This window comes from Gymnoscopelus microlampas, assembly GCF_963454915.1.
Source record: "Gymnoscopelus microlampas genome assembly, chromosome: 12".
NCBI lineage: Eukaryota > Metazoa > Chordata > Actinopteri > Myctophiformes > Myctophidae > Gymnoscopelus > Gymnoscopelus microlampas.
Genome location: NC_139949.1, coordinates 49,720,063 through 49,747,513, shown reverse-complemented (window position 1 = coordinate 49,747,513; position 27,451 = coordinate 49,720,063). Strand labels below are relative to the sequence as shown.

At 41.0% G+C, this 27,451-nt stretch overlaps 1 protein-coding gene across 1 annotated transcript in view; it reads left to right on the top strand.

The window, feature by feature from the left end:
* LOC311057406 (TLC domain-containing protein 3A-like) overlaps nt 1-27,451 on the top strand; it is a gene marked incomplete at its 3' end in the record, with an annotated part of 65,804 nt that overhangs the window by 10,494 nt on the left and 27,859 nt on the right. The window contains exons 2-3 of the mRNA XM_084074365.1: nt 9,772-9,858; nt 23,492-23,711. Of these exons, the coding sequence (XP_083930491.1) occupies nt 9,772-9,858; nt 23,492-23,711 (307 nt within the window). The remainder of the gene's footprint in view (nt 1-9,771; nt 9,859-23,491; nt 23,712-27,451) is intronic.

Genomic DNA, 27,451 nt, shown 5'->3' with positions numbered 1-27,451 from the left:
TATTTTTGGCTAAAGTTCTCCTCAGAAAAGGGATGCTAGGGTTCAAGTGGTTAATGTAAAAAAAATATGATATCGCACAAAGATTTGGCGGACCCCCTGTAGTAACTTTGAGGACCCCCTAGGGGTCCCGGACCCCCTGTTGAAGACCTCTGAAGTAAGGAGTTCATTTATAAAAAAAAGTTAAAATATGGAGATAAGAGGTTTCAGACAGTTGGTTAATTTATTTTTATTTCGGTCATGATTTAAAAAACAAACAAAAAACAGTTGAACATACAGTACAACTTAGTCAACAAGATGACTATTTGGCCGAAAAGGTATGGGCTGAAGCCGAAGCTTATTTTGCCCACCTTTTATTACCATTTAAAATAAATGATCATAGTAGCATAGAAAACCTAAGAGCAAACAAAAGAAACACGAAGCTTCAAATATTACATTTCAGAACAGACTAAACAAAAACATTTCGGTTTGCATTAGTTTTTAATTAGACGTAAACAATTTGTATATACCTTTTACTAATGTTATTATAACGATATCTTCTATCACTAGTAGCATTTTTACCATCACTATTTAGAATTATCATTACTATTTTTATAAACTTATTTTATTTGTATTCATTGTTTTTATTTCAAATAGTTTTTAATCGTTAGGTTACATTTGTATTTATTTTTTGTATAACTATACATCTCAATAACACACTTTCTACATATATGAAGTGATTGCTTCATACATATAATATATGCATTCAAATACACATCCATAAACATATTTCTCCACATATATGTATATGTGCATATGAATGTATGCACACACACACGTGTATGGATACACACTTTGATCTTTTTACTTATCTTATTCATTGCAAAGACAGCAACGATATATAAGTATAAGTATGAAGTATAATTTAAGAAAAAGACAACGATCTCTGTGCACAAATACAGTCAGGAACATTACCATTAGCTCTGGAGACTGGCAGGTTTAATGCCACTCCAGAGGAAGAGAGATACTGTTTGTTTTGTGGCCTTGGTGAAATTGAAAAATAGGTTCACTTTTTGTCTGTTTTATTGCCCTAAATATGATGATATAAAAGAGGTCTTTGTTAGTAAGACGTCTTCTATTTGTGGTGACTTCCTTGAGTTAGATGATTATGAAAAACTTGAGCCATGTTTTGTTAAAGGAGCTTTTGTTGTGGCAGATTCTATTTGTCAAGCTTGGGAGGGAAGACAGAACACTCAGAACACTTATAATTAACTGTATAAATAACTGTATAACTGTACAATTACACAGTGACAGAACACTGTATAATTCTGAGATGTAATTGAATGTATTATGTGAATATACTGTAGACGTTTAAGTGTACAATTGTGTCTTAGAAAACCTTGAGGGTTGGGCACTTTGTGCTGGACACGAAAATAAAATTATCTATCTATCTATCTATCTATCTATGTATCTATAAGCCTAGGCCAGTGGTTTTCAACCTTTTTCATGCCAAGGACCCCAAAATTGATAAACATCTGAAAATGTTTTGTGCCAGGGACCCCCAGAAGCAAAGATTTGAGTTAAAAATGTTTCCTTTGAAAATATATATATATTCAAAGATATGCACACATTTTCAAGATTTTTCAAAAATAGCAGATCTACAAGCTCATAGCGCGGCACCGAGGCAAAAACTAAGTGGTTAAAATGATTGTGACGAGATGTTAACTAATGGGGGACCGCCTGGTAACCCCCCCAAGGACCACTGGTGGTCCCCGGACCACAGGTTGAGAACCACCGGCCTCGGCCTGTTTTTTGGAGAATTTGCGCCCATAATAACGACACGATGCCCAAAATAGCGACACCAAGGTTAATGTGGTTGGTAAGCAACCGCTAAGTGGGCATGTAATTGATGATCAGGTAAATTAATTACATCTCTTAGTTTATGACAAACAGTTGGCCTAGCATCAACGTCGCTACGTAGCAGCCCACAGCTACTGTATGCAGCTAATGTGCTGCTGCATCCATACGTAGGTGTTGGTGTGCGCACGCACGTGTGCGTGTGTGTGTGTGTGTGAGAGAGACACACAGGGATGCACTGAGTGAGGAGTGTGTGTGTGTGTGTGTGTGTGTGTGTGTGTGTGTGTGTGTGTGCTTCACGGAATGTGCTTTGCCTGGTTTCCGCTTTTGTTTCTGCTGTCACTTTTCCTTTTGCTCGGCACTCTTCCTCGGCCAGAGCCACGGCAGCACTGTGTTCAGCTTTATATTAGATAGACCATTAACTGGAAGAGGACAAAATACCACTTGAGAGAGGTGTGTGTGTGTGTGTGTGTGTGTGTGTGTGTGTGTGGTGGGGGTTGCAGGAGGGAAGGTGGGACAGAGAGGCAGAGAAGACGAGTGAGCTATAGGACAAAGTGGCACAAAGACAGAAAAAGAGAGCGAGAGAGAGACTGTAAGGGAAATGTGTGTGGTCGGGCATGAGAGAGAGGCCGAGAGAGAGACTATGATAGTGTGTGTAGTCGGGCATGAGAGAGAGAGCGAGAGAGAATCCTATATGATTGTGTGATTGGGCATGAGAGAGAGAAAGAGGGGGGAGAGAGAGACTATACTTGTGTGTAGTTGGGCATGAGAGAGAGGGAGAGAACAGAGAGAGAGAGGGAGTGCGGCCGGGAGAACGTTGAAAGAGTCGGTCATCGTCGGCGTAGGAAGTAACAGTGGTTAGGAACACAATGCTCTAGAATGAAGGGGAAGGGAAAGTTTGTGCCTCAGCTCAAACACGAGCAGAGGAGAAAAGACAACACAGCAGAACAAGGCCAGGCCATTCTTCTCCTTTCTCCTCCACTTTACCTTACCTCAGATCCTTTAACCCTTTAAGACCGGCGGGAACGCATCTGTGCGTCATTTTTTAGATGTCTTTGGGCTATTCAAAAATAGCAGATATACAAGCTCGTCGCGCGGCACCGAGTGCCGCGCTACGAGCTTGTAGATCTGCTATTTTTGAAAAATCGTGAAAAGTTTGTGCAAATCTTTGGAAATGTATATATTTTTAAAGCGGACATTTTTAACTCAAATCTTTGCTTCTGGGGTCTCCCTGGAGCAACATATTTTGAGATGGTGGTCCAAATACATATAATTTTGGGGGTCCCTGACATGGAAAAAGTTTGAGAACCACTGATATTATAGCAACACATCCCCCAGAAGCAAAGATTTTAGTTAAAAATGTTTGCTTTAAAAAAAGAAATATATGTATTCAAAGATTTGCAAAAATGTTCATGATTTAAAAAAAAAAAAAAAGTAGATCTACAAGCTCATGAGTGCCGCGCTATGAGCTTGTAGATCTGCTATTTTTGAATAGCCAAAGAAATCTAAAAATGACACACGGATGCTTTCCCGGTCTTAAAGGGTTAAAGAGCCTTTTTAAAGGGGTACTGGCGGACACAATGAATGGATTGTGCAAATCTGGGTCTTGTGACAAGAGGAGCGTAACGGCGGCGGCACTGGGAGGGAGGCCTGGGGGGTTGGACCGAGTAGGGGAGGGGGGGGGGGTAGAGTGGGGGCGATTGGCTGGATGAGCAGCATAGCGTCAGGACAAGAGGAACAGAAAGAGTGGGCCTGATTTATACAGCGTGAGCTTGTAGATCACAACGCGGCTAGTGTAACTCAGGCTATAGTCCTACACACTGCCCACAGATTCATCAGAGACCGGGGTGGGTTGGTGGGTTACCGCATGGGCCTACTAGGCCCAGCTGGGCCTGGCCTCAGGGGGGGGGCGCTGTCATTAACGTTGCATTTCTTGTCAAAAAGGGCTTAGTCATTCATGTCGATAACAGAGCCCAAAAGACCTACTGAAACTGTATGAATAGCATTTCTTTTGATTGATTGAATACTTTATTAAGTTTGCAAAAAGTACAGTTATACGATAATGCTAAAGCCCTGAGGGCTTGTTTCCATTGTGGTCCTATGTATTCAATTCATCAAGACCTATAAAGACATAGAGCACCGAAGTCTGACGTAATTTACACATCCTACCTGGGTTGCGGTTCCCCCCCCCCCCCCCCCCGCTCTGAATTCCCATAGACGTGTTTAATATTGCGTCAAATAAGAACTGTGTTCCAAAAATAAACAAATGTGACTCTTATGGATATGAAGCATCAACTGACGGTGAGAAAACGCTAATGTTACTTCCGACGAATTAGTTACATTTTCGCCAGAAACAGACTATCAAATATAAGTGACTGACTATCATAAACGATACAGAACCTCCTCCCTGACAATATCGCCGAGACAGTTTGTTTATTTTTCGACCACAATTCTTTTATGAGACGATTCTAAGATGACTCAATGTTATTCTCCATAGAGAAATTACTTTACAAACCAGGGGATGGACGAGTGACATCAGGACTTCTGTACTCTATTCAATGCTAAACGAGAAATAATAATAATAATAAATACTAGGAGCAGTGAAAGTATATTTACAGACAAACAGTGGGGGGGTCGTTTATTTTGGCAAGCTAGAAGACTTGTTTAGGTCCAGTAGCAAATTGCACACTGGTGCTCCTTTTTATGGAGGACTTTGAAGGACTGTAGGGGGTCACACGTTTTGATGGCTGGTGGAATAGGGAATTCCACATTTTGGCAGCTTAATAGTAGAACGAATGAATCCCCTGAACATTCACTTTGTAGATGTGTAGAAGAAAGAAACCATCACGATGCCTTTTTAAGTGCATTTTTATCCCACCGGCTTATCTATAGGACTTTAGAGAGGCATGCAAAAAGCACAAAGTGCAAAAACAGCATTGTTGTTATCTCTAAAGTCCTGTTGAGATGCAGGTGTGTTGGTGTTTCTATGTAGTCTATGCGTGTGCGCTATAGATCCTCTAGCACAGGGGTCTTCAACAGGGGGTCCGGGACCCCTAGGGGGTCCTCAAGAGTTACTACAGGGGGTCAACCAAATCTTTGTGTCATAGGATTTTTTTTTTACATGAACCACTTGAACCCTAGTATCCCTTTTCTGAGGAGAACTTTAGCCAAAAATAGCAGATCTACAAGCTCACAACGCCTCGCGCTGCGAGGCGTTGTGAGCTTGTAGATATGCTATTTTTGGCAAAGAGGCGTAAGAGGTAAAAAAGAGTAGACCACGTAAACAAAAAAATGTTGAAAATGTTTAATCTGAAACACAGTTTTATACAATATAGAGGAGGGGGTCCCTGCTTCATCTCTCTCTCTGCTCTAGCAGTTTGATTGATTGAATACTTTATTGTCAGAAATGTGAACAGCACGAGGTACAGTCAGACATTAAGGCTAACCAGGATAAAACAAAAAAGTCCTGGGGGCTTGTTTACATTGTGGTCCTATGTATTCAATTCATCAGCATGGCATAACAAATGTACACAATACAATAATACATACGTGTCATCAACAAATACAAAACAGCGGCAGTGAATGACACCTCCTTTCGATGGGAATTTACATTGACCTCCCCTTGTGGTCTCCTGATGTTTGTTTCAGGCCAAAAAACTGGGAACACATCTGTGTAACCACTTAAACCATTATTTCATAATTTGGCTATTAAAAAATAGCAGATATACAAGCTCATAGCACATAATTTATGCAAACATTAAAGCACATCTTTGCTTCTGGGGGGTCCCTGCAACAAAACATTTTGCTATGGGGGTCTGCGGCGATATTCATATCATTTTGGGGGTCCTTGACAGGAAAAAGTTTGAGAACCTCTGATAATCAGGGGTTTTAAAAGGATTAGGATTTAGAACATTGGTTCTCAAAGTGGGGTCCGGGGACCCCCAGGGGTCCTTGAGGGAGTTCCAGGGGGTCCCCAGCTACATGATAGATTAGGCACCAAATGGACCCTTATGGGTCTGTAACTCTGAGAGTGTACAAATGGAACCAAATGGACCCTAACGGGTCCATTTGGTTCCATTTGTACACTCTCAGAGTTAAATTGACATAGATTTTACAATATAAATTGCGGTCCAAGTGATAGAAATGCCATTACATGGGGGTCCGTAGCCCTAATGCATGTAAAACTGGTGATCCTTGAAATTAAAATGGTTGAGAATCACTGCTAGAGCCGTAAAAATCTTCTCTTATGGGGGTCCCTGGCATATCTTTTGAAATGGGGGTCCGCGGGCTAATAACTGTCAATTTGGGGGTCCTTGACATGAAAAAGTTTGAGAACCACTGATTTAGAAGACATTTGTAGAATTGGCCTCAGGTCTTAATGGGTTAATGTATGGTGTCAGGGCGTTCCACATTTTGGTGCAGAGCAGTAGAATGAGAGTTTTCTCATGTTTGTTCTAAATGTGGGTGGCATCAGATCATGGTCGTGTTGTGTCTGTGGGTGTCACTCACTTTGGAGAAGTAGTTAGTAGGGCTGGTAAATTAATATTCTAATTTCGAATATTCCCCGAATATGGGGTAAATATATATATTCGAATATGAAAATTAATATTCGAATTTAGAAAAATAAAACATTTTTTTCCCCATGTTTATTTGACAGGAACAATACAAAAAACAATGTATTATTGGATCCGAGCACTTGATACATTGTTTTATTAAGGACACTGTCCCTTGAAAATAGTTATTGTGACTGCAAGTCAGTAGTACCTGCTGGGGAGGGGGGGTGGGGTGGGGGGGGGACACAGCAGAAGCATAACTCAAGCCTGGGTCGTACACTACACACCGACCGGCAAGAGGGTCATTCATTGTAGACAAGCAGAGGTCACGTGACCCCCCGTCGCCATGCCGACGCTGGTGGTGTCATGGCTGATTTCCCACGGAGAAGAGGGGGGAGGAGGGGGGCAGGGACAGTAGGTCACGGGTTCAAGCTGGAAACTTAACACGCACAGTCTCTCTCTCATCTCTCTCTCTGTCTCAATGTGCTTTGTTGCTGTATACTCAACATTATGTCATAAGATAACATTATGTCATAAGACTTCATGATGAGCTTGTAGATCGGCAAATTTGTCACTATTATTTGGTTAGGGTGTAAGTCAGGGGTCTTCAACAGGGGGTCCGGGACCCCTAGGGGGTCCCCAGAGTTACTACAGGGGGGGCGCCGAATTTTTGTGTGATAATTTTGTACATGAACCACAGGAACCCCAGCATCTCTATTCTGAGTGGAACATTAGCCAAAAAAAATTCATGTGAAAGCCATAAGTATCCAAAAAACACAAACACTCAAGTAAAGTACAGATACTCAAAAAAAATTATTGGGTACAGCATTGGTTCTCAAAGTGGGGTCTGGGGGACCCCGAGGGGGTCCTTGAGGGAGTTTCAGGGGGTCCGCAGCTCTAAATGATAGATAGTGAACGAAATGGACCCATACGGGTCTTTAACTCTGAGAGTGTACTAATAGTTTGGTTCCATTTGTACACTCTCAGAGTTACATTAACATAGATTTTACAATATAAATTGGGGTCCCAGAGATAGAAATGGCATTAAACGGGGGTCCGTAGCCTAATAATGCATGTCAAACGTGGGGTGTCTTTGAAATTAAAATGGTTGAGAACCACTGCTAGAGCCGTAAAAATCATCTCTTATGGGGGGGCCCGGGCATATCTTTTCAAATGGGGGTCCGCGGGCTAAAAGTGTCAATTTGGGGGTCCTTGACATGAATAAGTTTGAGAACCACTGAGGTGCGGTACTCATTACTCAAGTAAATATACTTCCTTACTACCCCACCCCTGAAAACCGGAATAGAATGGAGCTCCATTCTATAATATAGAATGGAGCTCCATTCTATAATGTCAACCTCAATCAAACATTTTCACAGAGTCGTATATTAAATTATACTCTCGCTCTCTTTTGGAAACTTGTGAGTTGTTAGAAAAGTGCAGTTATGCAAGAGGTGACGTCACCGAGCGAGACATTTAGAAAATCCCATTCCTAATGAGCACCTGAGGGCGAAATAAAAGGCTCTGCACCAGAACACTGTCGCAACCCAAAGCCCTCACGGTTTGGAAGACCGGCGTCTACATGGGAAACACAGCATCAAACTCAAAACCGTTTCAGTCAAATGGTTTAGGGCAAGGGGGTCTTCAACCTTTTCAGGCCAAGGACCCCCTAGCTGAGAGCAGTGGCGTTCCCAGGATTTACATTTAGGGCAGGCGAGATGAGAAAATCTACGGTTGATTTTGTCGACTAAAATGTATTTTGGTGGTGCCTTGATGGCGTCGTGATGGCTGATTTTACACTTGGTGGCATGCTGAAAATAGCTGATCTACAAGCTCACAACGCGTTGTGATCTTGTAGATCTGCTATTTTCAGAGCGCAACACCCGAGCGCAACCAAACATAAAATGACTTGTCTTTTAGTTCTACTGGATCTCTTCTCCACTAGATCCCTCACTAACATTTTAGTCTAGTTTTTATTTGTTGACGAAATTGTTAATATATTTAGTCTTAGTTTTAGTCATCATAGCTTAGTTTTTATTTCGTTTTTATTTATTTTTTTGTCAGTGAAAAAAGGTAGTCGACGAACGTTCATAGTTTTAGTCGACAAAATCAACACTGCAACAAGGTTATGTAAACAATAAGAATCACATACATGCATGTTCATGCATATTGAGTGCCAGGAACTCAATATTTACCCCCAAGTAGGGATGCAATTATCGATTATCCTCTTAGCAATTATTCTATCGATTACCTTTTCGATTAATGAAAATAGGGTTAGATTATTAATTATTTTATTAAAATGATCGATTATCAATAGATTTTTATAACTCATTGAATCAATTAGTTTGATTATCTGCTGCACCCTCACTCCCATGGGCCATGGTAGAGAGACAATGGCTAACAAGCCCCAGGAGATTCTTGGTCTCGATGTTAATCTCAAGTTGTAAACAAGTCAAAGCCAAGACTTCATGTCGGTCAAGTCCAAGGCTAGATCCAAGATCTGACTTGACACCAGCTTGATGGGAGAGCTGCAAATTGGATTTGAATGACTTTGCATCCTCAGGTAACCCAATGAGAGGAGATGTGATGCATCGGCAATCTTGTATTTAGAAAGTCTCTGAAAGGCAACGGTTAAAGGCATACTGTAGTATGTACTTTAACTACCTTTGCCCTGTTTTTACATAACATAAATACATGTATTTGTTTTACCAATGTTTTCTCTCTATACAACCTGGGGTGATGCAACTTTGATGATGCAGAGGGCCACTATATTTCCACACTCACTCCAGGGGGTCACACATCTTATCTCCATATTTTTAACTTTCTTCGTAAATTAATGCCATACTTGGTCATTCTAGTATGTCACACAAAAGTAGCAAAAATAGCAGATCTACAGGCTGAAAGCGCGCCGCGAACCGACACATTTTCAGCTAGTAGATCTGCTATTTTTGCTATTTTGGAATTGGAATCCTGAATTCCTTTTTGATATTTTGGAATTGGAATCCTGAAAAGTAACATTTTTATAACATTTCAAATGCATTTAGTTATACTTAAGTTAACTTTATGAACTTAAATACAAATGCATTTGACATAAAAAAAAGTCATTAAACTAATAATATAGTAGTATATGTAGTAATTAAAGCGGGTCATGTTTACATGTTTGGAATTGGAACAGCTGAAATCAATAATATATCAGTATTCTGATATTAATCTGTGGGCCACATTAAGTGAAGGTGGGGCCGCATGTGGGCCCTGGGGCCACCAGTTGCCCATTTATGCTCTATACCAGCAGTCCCCAAAACCCCAAAACCCCATTTTGAGAACCACCGTTCAATGGAAAACTGACTTTTCTGTCTCTCTCTCTGTTTTTCTTCATTTCCTCCAGGCTGGTGTCTTCCATCCATGCGGTCATGGCAACCACAGCGGGAGTCATCGTGGTGTCGTCGTGCCAGGGTGACGTCATCAGTGACAGGTCAGGACAACACTTTGACAACATTAGAAACCTTTTTTCACTTTCTTTTAGGCCTTTATTTATAGTTTTTACAGTAGAGACAGACAGGAAACATGGGGAGAGACATGCAGCAAAGATCGTCGAGAAAGGGACTCGAACCCGTGACGCGCTGTCAGGCTACATTGGAGCCTAGGTGCCCGGACTGCTATGCCAGCGGTCCGGGTCCAACATTAGAACCTTTAAACCGTCACAACCACTGTTCCGCAGTGGTCATTCATCCCATCTTACAATAAATGCAGGGAATCTCTGCACGCATGTTTTGTTTGTAATCCACGAATCTCGAGAACCGTTCGACCGACCCACTTAAAATTCGGCGCACACTTTCGCAGACGACCCGAAAGGAGTGCAGACAGTGCCCAAATGAGCCAATTTGAGTGCAGCCTAAGCTTGATTTGACGAATTACCCATACCTGTCAAATTCCCCCGACACCTGCCATTTGATTACTTAGTCAATCTACTTTGCGCAGTCAGTTTGCACTCTTTTAGACATTCTCCACAGATGTTTACCACTTCAACGAGCACCTGTCTAGTTTGTCAAACTCTCTGAGAGGGTACAAGCGGAACCACCGTCAGTAACGGGAGGTGTTATGCTGCGTTCACATGGACAGATACAAAGACACACAGCATGTTTGTCGCTCTGTCGCTTCGTATCTATGTTGCTCAACACGGTCGTTGATGTCAATAAAGCGCTGAGTCATCGAAGCTACAGTTGTAGTTTTGTGTCTTTGTGTCTGAAAGTTGAACCCAGCTCAACTTCTCTTAGTAGCTTTGTAGCTTTATCTTTTGTAGCAGCTACAAACGTCAGATGTATCTTTGTATCTTTATGTCGCCGGCTTCCATTGAAAATGAATGTATCTGCCCGTGTGAACGCAGCATTAGACCCATTATGCAGGAACTCAAAACTCTCATCAAACCCCGGAGACAACGTAGATGCAGTTGACAAGGACTTTACTTAAAGACACAAGTAACTTACAACACACTTTACAACTATGAACACAAACACCCACAGTGAAGTACATTCACAACAAAACAGCACGAGCACACACAGTAAAAATACATCATAACACTAGAACACTGAATCTCTGACATAACGAACAGAACCTGACACTACAACTAAGACTCAGTGCTGAACATAAATCTTAAATAGTCTCTGGAGCTCGTCACCCAGCCAGACCTCGGCTGATCCTCACAGGTGACGGCACTCAGGGCAATTGGACTCTTCTAGGCCACGTGGAGAGGGGAGATAAGAGGGCAGAGGAGATTGGCAGAGGGGAATTAGGAGCAGGGCAAAGTCACAAAAGTGACAGGGAAGGGGGACACATGCCAGGCACAGAGGCCATGATCGAGACACAAAATAGTTTATCTTTTTATACGGACGGCAGTGGCTCAGGGGGTAGAGCGCCCACTTGGGAACCAGAAGGTTCTCAGTTCGATCCCATGCTCCCCCAGAGTTAGTGTGGAAGTGTCCTTGAGCAAGACACTGAACCCCTAATTGCTCCTGATGAGCAGGTTGGTGCCTTGCATGGTTTCCTCTGCATTTCCTCTGAATGTGTGTGTGAATGGGTGCATGTGATGCACAACCTATGTAAAGCGCCTTGGATAAAGGCGTTATATAAATGCACCATTTACCGTTTAGTTGGTCCTCACCAATCCTCTTTATATTTTCTGTCACTATTCACTCTGTGTCTCACACAGAAGCCTGCCTACCAGTGACATCACCGGTAGACAGGTTTGATCATTTCAAACTAGATTTCAACCTTTTTTTAAAATATATTTTTTAATGATTAATGCAAGAACGCCGGCTTTTATTTCAGCACGTCAGAGAAAGACTGTAGTTTTCTAATAGCTTGGAATCCCCATATTGTCATTGGCAGACACTGGGTTGTGAACTGTCCCACAGCCCACCTCTGATATGCAGAGGAATGAGCTTTTAGTGAGGACCAATTATGTGCAGATTATGTTGAAAATGGGTGAAGTGCTCCTCTATTAAAGGTCCATTTGGTTCCACTTGTACTCGCTCAGAGTAAAAAAGAAGAAAAGCAAACACTTGTCACCGTCGATCACAACCATTCCTGCATCTGTCGACCCACTTCCGTCAAGGACGGTTCAAGCCCCATCTGTCTTATTAACCCCGCCACTGTCCCATGCGCCCCCACCTGCCGCGTTGGATCCAAGGCCCCCTACCCCAAATCCTCCTGCCTCCAGATCCCCCTTCCTGCTCGGCCAGCCACCTGTCATCCAGTTAGCTTCGCTGCGCTACCGTATAGCATTAGCATCCCTAAAGCAATGTGGACCGCTTTGACTTATAGCTAACGATGGGACCTATTTATCCCAATGTGGGCCATTTTGCTAGCATCGCGTAAAGCCGTCCTCTCCGCCCGGCCCTGAGTCATCCCCCCCCGCCCCCCCCTTCTCCTATAGCATTAGAGAATCCCCACTCTCTGCAAACTGGGCCAACGTCTGATGCTAAGCTAACGGCTATGGTGGTACTAATCCAAGAAGTGAGTCTTTTTTTTTTTTTGCCAGACCGCGGGCCAGGGCGTGTGTGTGTGTGTGTGTGTGTGTGTGTGTGTGTGTGTGTGTGTGTGTGTGTGTGTGTGTGTGTGTGTGTGTGTGTGTGTGTGTGTGTGTGTGTGTGTGTGTGTGTGTGTGTGTGTGTGTGTGTGTGTGTGTGTGTGTGTGTGTGTGTGTGTGTGTGTGTGTGTTTATGGGCCATCGTCAAGCTGTTAATCCTCCCACCGCCCTCCCCCCTCCTGGCTTAAATGTCTCCTCACACTGCTCACTTCTGTGCTCTGCCCTCATCTCTCATTTGCACACAGACAGGAGATGCCGCGCGGCACACACACACACGCACATACACACGTACACACATAATGTCATATGCATGTACACTGCAGGTGCAAACCCCCCCCCCCCCCCCCACACACACACACGTCTTAACAATAGTTCATTGGTTCTCAAAGTGGGGTCGGGGGACCCCCCGGGGTCCCTGAGAGGGTTGGTTCCCCAGCTAAATGTGTTAATGCAGCGTCACAATAATTTTAACCCCTTTATACATATTAGCACATTGTAATTACCATACTTAATTGGTTATGAAGTGTCTTTACTATGTGTGTACAAAGACACTTTATGACTGACTAAGTATGGTAGTTATAATATGCTGTTCTGCTGAGCTTATAATGCATAATGACCAGCACTTAATACGTAACACATAAGTAATGCATTATAGACCCGACCTTTTTAACCCATTAACTCATTGAGTGCCATTAACGTGTTTCACGTGTTTTAGCGCTATGGTGCAACGTGCCATTAACGTGTTTCACGTGTTTTTGAAGAAAATAGAAAAAAAAACAAGATATCATTATCTGAAGATTTGCAGCTCCATCCACTCCTTGTTTAACTTATAACTTAAAAAGGCTGTATCTCGCTTCCTAAGCACTTTTTTTTTACTTTGAATTTTTTTTTAAATAAAAATCGTAATGGCCAGAAATAGATGAATATAGATTAATAATTTGGGCACTCAATGAGTTAAGACCTGAGGCGATTCTTAAAAATGTTTTCTAAATCCTAACATTTTTTGGAAAAAAATGTAAAAGATATTTTTTCAAAAACAGCAGATCTACAAGCTCATAGCACGGCACTCGGTGCCGCGCTATGAGCTTGTATATCTGCTATTTTTGAATAACCAATTAAATCTAAAGTGACACAGATGCGTTCCAGGTCTTAATGGGTTAAGTAAAGTCTTACCAACTTTATAGTACCTTATGTTAGTTCCATTGATCCAAGCAGCAACACAATCGATTGAATGATCATTAAAATCTGAAAATGCACTTAAAGGGCAAGACCGCTTTGTTAGAGGTTTGGGTTGTGTAGTTACCGTGCCGTGGTGTAACTCCAAAGGTGGACAAGAATAATCAAAAATAACTGCTCCATTGCAGCGCTTAACTTGTAAATTATTAGGTTCCCGGAGCTCATGAAGCTGTTAGTCTTTTTTTAACAGCGAATAATAAAGTGGTTATTGTGAAGATTTATTAACCTAACTCAGTTTAATTTCAGCCACGGCCCCTTTCCTTTGCAGGAAGGGACATTGAGGGGGAAATGTGAAAGCTGAATGAATAATAAATAGCCTAAATAAATAGCCTATTGTATGTGCATTTGAGGTGACGGTACACTAGAGTTACCAGAGCGCAGGAGGCAGGTACTGGAGCCGAGGTCCGGGCCAGCTCCGGCATTAATTAAGCACCATTGATTAGAAATTGATCATTCAAAATATGCTTCTCCCTCATACACCACCTCCCTACACCAGGCTCGGTAAAACAGCTCTCAAAGTCACTCTTTTAGTACAAACAACCATAAAACAAAGAAATGAAATCCTTATATATAAAGTTAGAAGCAATACATTTATATGAGAAGAGGTACACATTGTTAGGGATCTAACTATGACCCGTTAGTGTTGAGACGAAGCCATGATTTAATGCTACGGTATTTAGAAATTTCAGGACTGAAGGGAGGTCCTTCCACTGAGTTGTGGCTGCGTAATAAAACAAAGTTTTCCCCTTAAGCGTCCTGAACCTGAACCAGGGGAGAACAGATCATCATTTGAACTTTCCCAGGTTGAGTACCTGTGAGCATCCCTCACTCTGGGAGTTACGAACGGATGAATTAGTACAGAGGATTTTACTGTGAATAATGTTGACGATGACATTTTTCAGAGAGGAGAATATTAGATGGTGCTGAAAACGGGAGGCCTTGAATGACCTCCCCCTCCAAATACTCCTGGAGGCTCATTCATAAAGATTTATCCTTGGATTTATGCTTATTATCAATCTTAAAACGCCTCCCCCCCCCTCCACGGTACACTTACACCTGATTCACGACAAATGCTCAACACAAAGACAGAGTTATGTAAGGTCACTTTCTCGAGACGTGTCCCGCAGCCTCGACTGATGAATCTCAAATGATCTTACAAGCTAATTTATGCGCACATGAATGTGGTTAATTGGCAGGTTCACCTTTTGCCTCTGGAAAAGGACCAAGTACAGATTTCCCTGTTGCTGTAGGATTGTATCACACAACCACACAGACAGAGGGTTTATTCAGATTGAAACCCGCGGAAAATAAGAGACTAAAACAACTACACCTGAGGGAAATTATGTGCGCCGCACAGAAGTGCTGCTCATTGGCGGTAAATGGAAAAGGCATCGGCAGTGTCTAGCTGTCAATATAGCCTAAAGTAGGTAGAATGGCCCCGGATCAACAGTGGGCAGGATGGGGCTAAAACAGTGGTCCTCATAGAAGGGTCTGGGGACCAAAATCTTTTCAGATGGGGGTCCGTGGCCAAACACATCAATATGGGGATCCTAGACATGAAAATGTTTAAGGCCACTCAGCCGGCTACAGTTAGGGCTGTCACGATTACACATTTAAGTTGATTAATTGTCATTCAAATAATTGCGATTAACGATTTAATTGTGTGTTTGGCATTGAACATTGGAACATATTATGAAGCATTTTAGGCTTTGTAATCACAAATTGCACAGGGCAGATATGACAAATAACTCAAATATATGAAGAAATTATTGACATATTTAATATTTGTATACATTTAAAACAAAGCTGAAATAGCTGATCTACAAGCTTACAACGCGTCACGAAGTGACGCGTTGTAAGCTTGTAGATCTGCTATTTCTGCTTTTTTTTTATATTTGAAAATGTGTGAACATTTTTCAACATGGAAACGATTATGACTATTATGCAAAAATAATTCTCAAATAATTGCGATTAGACGATTATGTAATAATTGTGACAGGCCTAGCTAAAGTATAAGAAACAGCCAGGATACCCGACTATGTCAGAGATCTCTCTAGATAGAAAGACCCTGTAGTAGTAGCGTGGAACCTCGGAGTGGAGTGGAGGTACTTGGACAGGTACAAGACAAGTATGGCAGGGCTACAGCGGCGTGGATCGAACAAAACGTTTCTGGGGAAATAAAATAATTTTCTGTGCCACTCATTACCGTGGAACAAAAAACGTGTCTCTGAAAACCTGTTCTCCTCGAAAGGCATCAATTATGACAACGTCTTACAATAAGTGCGAGTTGATGCTCGCAAATCTGAAGCCGCAGCGTTTATAGCGTCTCTCATCGCGCGTTTAATTAAAAACACTGTTTTTTTTTGGACGGATATTGGCTTGGTTCCTCACGTCTGTAGCTGATGATGAAATGTTGCCAAGGCAAGATGCCATGGAGAGGGAGTGGTGCACCGTGCACGGCTCACTGCGCTGCGGAGGATGTGCGCTGCTGTTGCCGGTACACCAACATCACCAGCAGGAAGTTCACTTTACATGTTTTTACACTGGTGTCCAACCTGGTTACCAGCACAGACAGACAGACAGACAGACAGACAGGCAGACAGATAGAGGGGGGTGGTTGATGCCTTGTCTGTTTGTCCAAACTTATTGCACAAAATTATAACTTGCATTTTTGGTTCATTATATTAAAACATATACATTCTACCTTATCAAAAGTAGACGATCTACAAGCTTTTCATTGTACGAGAAGTGTGTGTGTGTGTGTGTGTGTGTGTGTGTGTGTGTGTGTGTGTGTGTGTGTGTGTGTGTGTGTGTGTGTGTGTGTGTGTGTGTGTGTGTGTGTGTGTGTGTGTGTGTGTGTGTGTGTGTGTGTGTGTGTGTGTGTGTGTGTGTGCTTGCGCGCAAGTCAGGTTTTATGATACATGTTTTAACACCAGTTTGTGCATTTGTTACAACCCTGATAGGAGTATAGGGCACGGGGAGTAGCAACATACGGTGGTAAGGTGCCTACTTGTGCCTACTTGTTGTTAACTAGTTGTACAAACTCTTGTTTTATTGGATCTTGTTTATTCGTTACACTTATCAGTTTTAGCTCTTGCTCATTTGATTTTCCTGTTTTGTCTGTTTTTATCTGTTTGAGAAAGTAGGTAGCTGATATATTGCACTTTTACCTTAGCGCTAGGTATACTCTTAATTGCTTGTTTTAGAAGAGAATGCACTTAAGACTTCTGGTGATTAGTAGTTTAGTTCCCTACCTATGTTGAATGCACTTATTGTAAGTCACTTTGGATAAAAGCGTCTGCTAAATGACTGTAATGTAATGTCTGTAATGTAAAAGGTGCAAAGAAAAGGAATCTATTTACATTAAGTGATTTGTAACAAATGGTTGAATTAAAAAAGGACCTAAGTCATAGGGAGGCAGGGCCAGTTATTAGCAAAAGAACCCTCTGAACTAACTTAGGGTTTTAAAGCTAACCTAAATAATCTAACACAAAATAAGGGAATAACCCAAAACAAATCTAACATAACTTACTACACTAACTGAACTTAACAAAATACATAATTGGCACATACCCTCTTAATCCATTAAGACCTGGAACGCATTTGTGTAATTTTTTTTATTTGAGCTAAAAAGCATTATTTTACACTTTGGCTATTCAAAAATAGCAGATATACAAGCTTGTAGCGCGGCACCGAGTGCCACGTTACAAGCTTGTAGATCTGCTATTTTTGAAAAATGGTGACAATTTGTGCAAATCTTTGGATATATATATTTTTAAAGCGAACGTTTATAACTCAAATCTTTGCTTCTGGGGGTCCCTGGAACAACATATTTTGAGATGGGTGTCTGCGGCCAAATACATATAATTTTGGGGGTCCTTGACATGAAAACGTTTGAGAATCACTGACATAGTAACATAGGTTTTTAAAAAAAAAGATTTCGGGACAGGTCGATTTTTAAAGAAGGATACCCCTGGAGAAAATGTGTGTGCCCTGATCTAAAATGCCATGATCCTCCCTTTGACTAAAAAAAAAAATCAATGACCCTTCCCAAGTGTTTAAAAAAAAAAGATTAACCCTCCCCGCCTATAGGAGTGTCACGATATATTGTCCCACGATATAGCCTATTGTGGTATTAAAATGTGACGATAGGTATGGTCATGATGTCATACTGTATCGTAATATTTTTTTTATTATTTTTTTAATTAAAAAAATACTTTATTTTTTTTGCCGGTGAAAGTTATAGGAGTTCTTACTGTATGGTGTATGATATGAAATGTAAAGCTTATCATAATCACAGTAATTATTAATCATGTCTTCCATCATATTCAAGGTATTTTGGAGAGAAATGAAACAGACTCCAGTCACTTTCAGTTTAAAGCACTGCAGAGGGGAGGTGTTGTGTGTCAGATGATGCTTGTTGAAGCTTGTTAAATGTGACATGCATCAAAGCAATTATGCCTCTGCACTCTCAAATAGGCCTACCTAATCTAAGATGGTTTACATGGTATTATACTGTACAGTATCTGGTATTATATATTTTTGTTGAGCTGTTGGAAATAACTAGGCTGCACTTGGTTGGTAAAGTCCAGATGACAAAAATATGAGGTTTGTGGAATTTATAGTTATGCAGTGTTATATTATATTTGTTATATTAGTGTCTATGTGTCCTCCTTTATAGTTAGTGAGAACTTCACTTCTCCCTTAAGCTTGCACAAATGTATTTATTTGTTTGTTCAAAGCACTTTGTAATTGTTTTTTAAAGTGCTTTATAATTGTTATTTTAAACTAAAGATGATGGCCAATTTTGATGATACATGAGAAAATAACATTAATAATGTATCATATCAATATCATATGCCCAACATCATGTATGTATCGTGAAATTAGTGTATCTTGACAGACCTAACCCTCCCCATCAAATACAACAACATGACATTTAAAACTGATAATATGTCCGATATTTTGCTTTCCACATTGATTAGAACATTACCGTAGTCAGTCTTGCTAAGTGCACAGTGTAGTGTCTGTAGTGGTAGCAGAATGGACAGTGTTCTCAACTTACATGTGGGAAACCCATTGAATCCTGGTCAGATTGAAGAAAGTTGAGTATTTGGTATTCAGTTTACTTTTGTCACTCTGCACTTTTAATTATTAACTACAGTGACTACACTGTTGCCTACATCAGGGTTTTCAACTGGTGGTCTGTGGACCACTGGTGGTCCGTGAAGGTATTGCATGTGGTCCCTGACCATGCATTTAGTAATGTAGGAAAGTGAAGATTTGTATTATATTTTATTTTATCGACCACTAGTTGAGAAACAGTATGATGTATGATGACGCATAAATGTTGTTGTCAGTTACTTGGAAGTCGGATTTCAAGAACTTCCACAGAAATGGGAGTTAGAATTTCAAGGGAAACTGTAGGCCTACCGGTTTACCTGGTTGAGTCATCATTAGTAGGAAATGTGCCCATATCAATTGCACGTGCTTGCTCATATATGTTGCAATGAATCAGTTAACATGAGTTTAATATGGAAGGTTAAGAGAACAGAATAGGGTCAACCATGGGAAAGGAATGGATCAGTGGTTCTCAATCTTTTCTGAGCTCTGGACCACTAGCATAATCTCAGTTAAATAATGACTGTTAAGGGCTTTAATTTAATTCGCCTCGAATTAACAAATTAAATGAAGGCCTTAACAGTCATTATTTAATTTCAAGCTTTTTCCCCCACACCACGCCCATATCCCCCTCCCAACACAACGGTGGTCCCCAGGTTGATTCTCAGTCAGGGTGGTGGTCCCTGGTTCATAATCAGTTGAAAACCCATGGCCTACATGTAACAAATTAGGCTATCAATTATGGCCTGATGATTCTGGTTGTACTTGTGGAGCTAGGCTGGCATCTGCACAACTGTCCATATAGATCCAAATTAATCACATGCACAGAATTACTTCAAATAATTATGAATATCCAGTTATAAATTGGTCATTGTAACCTACCTGGTGTATGTAATTCTGAGCAACAAAAACACACTTAAAAGAGGATATCTATGTGTTGGAAATTGGGATAATGAATCTCTCTAATATGCCTAACACCTGTTGAAGTGTTGCTTAATTGTTCAACCACCATCGTTAAGACGCTGAATAGATTTGACTGGGTCGTTCACACTCGCTGTGCGTTGATGGCTTGTTAACGACCGTCATTGATTCAAAACAGACCAAGATGTTACTGGATTTGAATCCTTTGTATCCTTTGAAATAGAGAGGGGTCATTGACCACTGTTCTGCTGTACTAAAAAGGTAGCCTATATAAAAAACGGACCATTTTATCAATTCAAAATTGCATGACCCTCCCTTGGATTCAAAGTAAAATTAGCTGACCCTCCCTTGACATTTTGTAGAATTGGCCTCGGGTCTTAATGGGTTAATGTGTCTAAACAGCATATTTACTCTATACATGTGTGCAATATGTAGCCTCTCCAAGCTTACCTGGCCTACCCTAAGGTCAAACATGGGTCTGATAGAAACAGACAGCGTGTCCAGGCCTGGACTTGCTTAGATGCAAAAAGACACACTAATAATGAACAAACAGCCCAGCTATATATAGAGGATGAGACAAGTCATGATTGGTCCACAGTAAACTGAGTTACTTTCTTAATTACTTTTTTCCCTCTACACCAAATCTCATGGCTGAAAATATTCCATCACAATAAAGTCACTCAAACAAATATTAATAAAATACAAGAGGGCGTATACAGACCAGTGGTGGAAGAAGTACTCACATGTTTTACTTAAGTTAAAGTATCAATACTGCAACGTAAAAATACTCTGTTACTAGTAAAAGTCCGGAATTCAATTTGAGTAAAGGCACAACAATATTGGTATCAAAATGTACTTAGAGTACCAACAGTAGAAAGTACTCATTGTCACAAGTTTTCAAATGTATGAAATGTATACAAATCTTTTTAAAATATCCGATCTACAAGCTCACAATACGTCGCATCGCGACGCATTGTGAGCTTGTAGATCGGCTATTTTCAAATGGCCGAAATGTATATTGGGCTGAAGTGGGTAAAGTATGTTCTGTAATAATAATCAAAATCTACAAAGTAACTAGTAACTAAAGTTTTCAAATAATTGTAGTGGAGTAAAAGTACAGTATTTGTCTCTGAGATGTAGTGGAGTAAAAGTAAAGCAAATTGGAAATACTCCAGTAAAGTAAAAGTACCTCAAAATTATACTTAAAGTTAATGTACTTTGTTATTTTCCACCACTTATACAGACATATATATACAGACGTATACATCCTATTCAATCATCTCTCCTGGTGCTGCAGAACAAGTCTTGCCCAGAATAGGGAACGCCTTAGTGTTCACGCGGGTCATACGATGAAATTTGATCTTGAAGGCTCGTTTTTATGAATGAAGCCCCTGTACTGTTTACAAACACCAGTCACTAAAGTGACTAGCTTAAGACCCCGCGCTGTCAGCTGTCCTTAAGCCGGTGGGGGTGACCTCCTCCTGAGAGGCTGGTGAACTCCCTGAGAGGTCGGGATCGGGGGGTCGGGAGCTCAGCTCTCTCAGTCCCATTCTGTGCCACATAATGAACCATAACTGTAATCTGTATTCATTAGAAGAACACTCTGGCCTCACAAAAGCCTCTTTATTGGACTTTTTCATAAGCCGCTGCGTGCCCCCTTAAAGCCCGTTGCATGTGTGGGAGTCATAGGCATGTGTGTGTGTGTGTGTGGGTGGGTGTGTGCACGTGTAGCGTGTACTATACTTGTGAGGATCAAATGTCCCCTACAAGTATAGTTGAATTTGAGGAATAGAGATTGTTGCCATTTTTAACAATAACACAGACAATCGCTGATCTTCAAGCACACACGCATTGTGTGCTTGTTGTTTGGCTATTTTTGGTTTTATTGTTATGGTTACAAATGGCGGACAAAAAGAAAGAAAATTGCACGCATAAAATCCCCATCCTAAAATGTTTTGTAATAGTATTAAATTCTTATGGGCCAGATGTTCCCACTAGTAGGCCTACAGTACAACTTGAAAACATTACTGTGTGAGAACAATTTTCATGTTTAACAAAGGTTTTTAGCCCATTCAATTCGGGAACGCGTCATTTTAGATTTCTTTGGCTATTCAAAAATAGCAGATCTACAAGCTCATAGCGCGGCACTGCTATTTATGAAAAATCGTGAAAATGTGTGCAAATCTAAAGCGAACATTTGTAACTGTCAAATGTCTCAGCAAATGTTTTTCTGAAAAACGAGTTGCTATAATATCAGTGGTGCTCAAACGTTTTCTCGTCAAGCGCACCCAAAATTATGTTTTTGGCAGCCCAATGTGTGTGTGTGGCCGACAGGGGCAGATGTTGGCAGCACGCCAGAGGCGACGCCACACAAATGTTTGATAACATTTAAACATACACCCGTTGTAATTACCATCGTCAATGTAATAGGGTGCTAATAAGATGCAGTTGCAAATCTTATGGACACTGTGTGTGTGTGAAAAGAATGTTTCTAAGTAGTTATTAGAACAATCCCCTTGCCCAATATGAAGTTATGCGGTCAGCCAGCTTACACATTTAATCGGTGAAACTGAGATCATAGATTTAACCCATTAAGGCCTGCAAGGTTTCAGTTATACAAAATGTCTAAACTGTCTTCTAAATCCTAACAATTTTCTGAAAAACCTATGTCACTATATCAGTGGTTTTCAAACTTTTTCATGTCATTCAACATTCAAACATTCTGATCTGGTCTATAATTAAAGGGTGTATAGGGGGGTGTTGTCCGCTTAGCTTAGTTATGAATGCCTGTTTTTGTTGTGTTTAACACATTGAGTGCCAGGGGTGTTTTAAAAAAGTGTACGTTGAGTGCCTGGATTTTTAACAATTTTTGAACCTTTTTCAAGTAGTCACAAAATATGTTCAGTGATCACCGTCCTCACGGTGATACCCTCATTACACACATAGAGGTCTCGTACAATCGGGGGAAAAAGATTAAAAACATTCGGTAATCCGTTCCATAGTTGAAAATAGTCAAAAATACATAGTAAAAACAAAAAGTACACAGGAGCCGAGATACAGGCTTTTGAGGTCATAAGTTAACCAGGAAGTGGATTGTTGTCTAAATCTTCGTAAAATGATATCTCCTGGTGCTGTGAAGGAAAAAAAAAATGATATATTTTTTTTTTTCATATTTTTTTCCAAAAACGGCCATAACCGTTTTTGGCACACCTCGTTTGGTACTCAATGTGTTAAAGGGGAATACCACTCATTTTCAACATTGAACCATGTCATAATATACCTTAGAGCTGTTGTGTGGAAAAAAAGTCCCTCCCCACTTCTAGTCGCCTATAATTGTAGAATTGATTGTTGAGGCCATGTGATCAGTGACATACTGAAGGTGTACTCTTTGGCTCGCTCTCTTGAATATAGAGTTAAGACTTGTTAAAGCATTTTCAGCCAATTGATTTCTATTATCTGCAAGTACAATGTCTTGTGAAATGTGATATATAACCATAATGCCATTAGAAACTACTACAAGTCGCACTGTTTCAGCTGGAAGTGAGATTCCCCATCCTAGTGAATGCAGCAGCCTAGAGAGCGGGCCAAAGAGTACACCTAACGTATGGTCTTTTATGTCATGTGTATTATTTGTTGAAAAATAAATTAATACTTTTAAAGACAAAAAAAAAAGATCTATAATGACTCCCAGGTTGAAAACAGGTTTAAAAATAACCGATTCTTTCTATCTTTTACCTTTCAGGCACTGGCTAGCCACCTACTTCGTCATCTGGTACGGCGTGCCCTACATGGCGTACGACATCTACGCCATGTACCTCAGCCACTACTACCGCTTCCAGGTCAAAGGGCACGAGGAGTACAAGCGGCACTCGCTGAGGACGGTGAACTCCTTCGTGCGGCGCGAGTTCCTGCTGGTGTTGCACCACATCGCCCTGCTCACCATTCTGCTTCCTGTCACGCTGGTGAGTCACTGTTGATTTTGACAGCAAATTTTGATTCAGTTTTAGTCATAGTCTTTGGAATGAAATTCCATTTAGTTTTAATCATATTTTAGTCATCTGAAATGTTTTACTGTTAGTCTAGTTTTAGTCGACTAAATATCATCAGATTATAGTCGACTAAATCTACAGTTGATTTAGTCGACTAAAATGTATTTTTGTCGGTGCCTTGATGGCGTCGTAATGGCTGATTGGTACACTTGGTTGCATGCTGAAAATAGCCGATCTACAAGCTCACAACGCGTTGCGCCGCGACACGTTGTGAGCTTGTAGATCTGCTATTTTCAGAGCGCGACACCCGAGCGCAACCAAGCATAAAATGACTTGTCTTTTAGTTCTACTGGATCTCTTCTCCACTTGTCCCTCACTAACATTTTAGTCTAGTTTGTATTTGTTGGCAAAATTGTCAATATTTAGTCTTAGTTTTAGTCATCATAGCTTAGTTTTTATTTAGTTTTCATCAGTGAAAAATGGTAGTTGACGAATTGTGCTGGTGAGGACAACGGGCACAGCGGGCACAGCGGAGGCTGACATCAATGAATGAATGATGGGATATAGAGGGCTCAGCCAGGAAGGGAGAACAGTACTGTATCTTAGTGGTGGAAGAAGTACTACAATTCTGGACTTAAAAAAAACAAGCAGGAACGCATCTGTGTAACCACTTTAACCATTGTTTTATACTTTGGCTATTCAAAAAATAGCAGATCTACAAGCTCATAGCGTGGCACCGACTGCCACGCTATGAGCTTGTAGATCTGCTATTTATTTATTTTAATCGTGAAAATGTGTGACATGTATTTTTTTAAGCGAACTTTTGTAACTCAAATCTTTGCTTCTGGAGGTCCCTGGAATAAAATATTTTGCAAATGTTCGTTTTAAAATATATATGTATTCAAAGATTTGCACACATTTTCAAGATTTTTCAAAAATAGCAGACCTACAAGCTCATAGCCCGGCACTCTGTGCCGGGCTATGAGCTTGTAGGTCTGCTATTTTTGAATAGCCAAAGTATAAAATAATCGTTATAGCTCTTAACTCTAAAATGACACAGATGCGTTCCCGGATTGAATGGGTTAAAGGACAACTTCACCCATTTTCAACCTGTATCCTCATAAACTGTAAGTGTTCCTCACTAATGCTCATGATAAAATGGTATCATGTCCATTTCTCATTGGAGGTCACTGTTAGGCGGTTTTCTGAACTGTCCACAGCCCTCCTCTGAGACACTGGCTGAGCAGACAAAAATGGTGCCGTTTTAGTGAGGACCAATTATATGAAGATAGGTTGAAAATGGGTGAAGTTGTTCTTTAAGTAAAAGTAGCAATACCAGAGTGTAAGAAGCCCCTGCATTCAAAACTATTACTGAAGTCAAAGTACAAAAGTATTAGCATCAAAACATACTTAAAGGAACCAATGTTTAGGGGCGGGCCGTGGCTGAATGGGTAGAGAGCCCAGCCCAGCCCGCCTGGGAAGCAGAAAGTCCCAGGTTCGATTCCTGGCATCGGCAATGTGTCGAGGTGTCCGCTCGGACAAGACACAAAACCCCTAATGCTCACATTTGTAGCTGCTACAAAATATACAAAGCTACACATTCAAGGTGAGCTGGGTTCAACTTCCAGATACAAAGATACAAAAATACAACTGTAGCTCCGATGACTCAGCGCTCGATGACGTCAACGATAGCGTTGAGCAACACAATAGGTCGTATAGGTGTATTTTTGTATCTTTGTATCTGCCCGTGTGAACGCAGCGTGACTGCTAACCGCTTCCCTCCATGCGCTCAAAGGCTGACCACTTCACAGTGGCGTGCACAGACATTTTGAGGGGCAGGTGCTCAAGTAAATTATACTTTTTTTTGTTTACTTGGTCTGCTCTTTTTTCCCCTCTACACCTATACCTCTTTGACAAAAATAGCCGATCTACAAGCCCACAACGCCTCGCAGCGCGAGGCGTTGTGGGCTTGTAGATCTGCTATTTTTGGCTAAAGTTCTCCTCAGAAAAGGGATGCTAGGTTTCGAGTGGTTATGGTAAAAAGAAAAATCATATCACATAAAGATTTGGCGGACCCCCTGTAGTAACCCTGAGGACCCCCTGTTGAAGACCCCTGCTGTAAACTGAAAGGGCACTTCTGGTCAAGAGGGCAAAGGGTCCCTGCCACTTCACTTGGGCAGCAATCAGCTTGGGTGAAGCTGAAATTCCCCCCGCGGGATCAAAATATCAGTAAAAGTAAACGTACTCACTATGCAGAATGACGATTTCAGAATCATATCGTCTGTCGGGTGGAAACCTCATACTGTATGTCCAAAACTGTTGTACTTTTCAGGATTCAAATTCAAAAGTAGCAAAAGTAGCAGATCTACAAGCTCCAAACGCGTCGCTTCGCGCTGCATTTCGAGCATGTGGATCCGCTACTTTCTTTTTTGTAAACTTTTTTTTGTTGATGATCTTTTTAGATTATTTTGGGGTCTTTTCTGCCTTTTATTGATAGTAGAGAATGACAGGAAACAGGGAGAGAGAAACAGGGAGTGACATGCAGCTTAAAGGTTCTCGGGAAGGGGATGCTTAACCTGCAACACGCCGTCAGGCAGTGGTGGAAAGTAACTAAGTACATTTACTTAAGTACTATACTTAAGTAACATTTTGAGGTGTTTGTACTTTACTTGAGTATTTCCAATTTCCAGTACTTTTACTTCTACTCCACTACATCTCAGAGGCAAATATTGTACTTTTACTCCACTACAATTACTTGAAAACTTTAGTTACTAGTTACTTCTCAGACATACATTATTATATTATAAAACATACATTAACCACTTTAGCCCTATTTCATACCTAGGCTATTAGAAAATAGCAGATCTACAAGCTCACAACGCGTCGCATTGCGACGCGTTGTGAGCTTGTAGATCTGCTATTTTCAAACATTTAGTACTTTTACTTTTGGTACTTTAAGTACATTTTGATGCCAATACTTTTGTACTTTTACTCAAGTAAAATTTGAATTTTGGACTTTTTACTTGTAACGGAGTACTTTTATATTGCAGTATTGGTACTTTTACTTAAGTAAAGAATTCAAGTACTTTTTCCACCACTGCCGTCAGGCATCAGTGTGTCAGTATGTGATATGAGCCTGGACCGCTAGGCCAGCGGGCCGGGCGCCCCACTGGATCTGCTGCTTTTGATGCTTTTTGCATGTAGTATGATCAGGAAGGGCTTTCATTTACGAAACAACACAACATGTTAAAACGTGGAGATAAAAGGTTTCATTTCTTTCTTTTTTTTGGGGCTTTTTATGCCTTTTTATTGATATGACGTTAGGCTGACAGGAAATGGGGGGAGAGAGATGGTGGGGAGTGACATGCAGAAAAGGCCGTTGGGATCGGGACTCGAACCCGCGACGCGCTAGGTGCCTGGGTCCGCTACGTCAGCGGTCCCGGTCCAGATAAGAGGTTTCTGCCCGATAGCAGCGATATACAGTTTATCATTATTGGACTATAATCATTGATTAGCCAGCAGAGGATGGCTAATCAATGATTTAATGCATGATGGGAGAGAGGTGTGAGAAGCAGGGCTGGAGGAAGAACTCAGATGTTTTGTTTTTTATAATAAAAAGTCATACAAGTAGCAATACCACAATGTAGAAATACAGGTTAAATTACAGTGGTTCTCAAAGTGGGGTCCGGGACCCCCAGGGGTCCTTGAGGGAG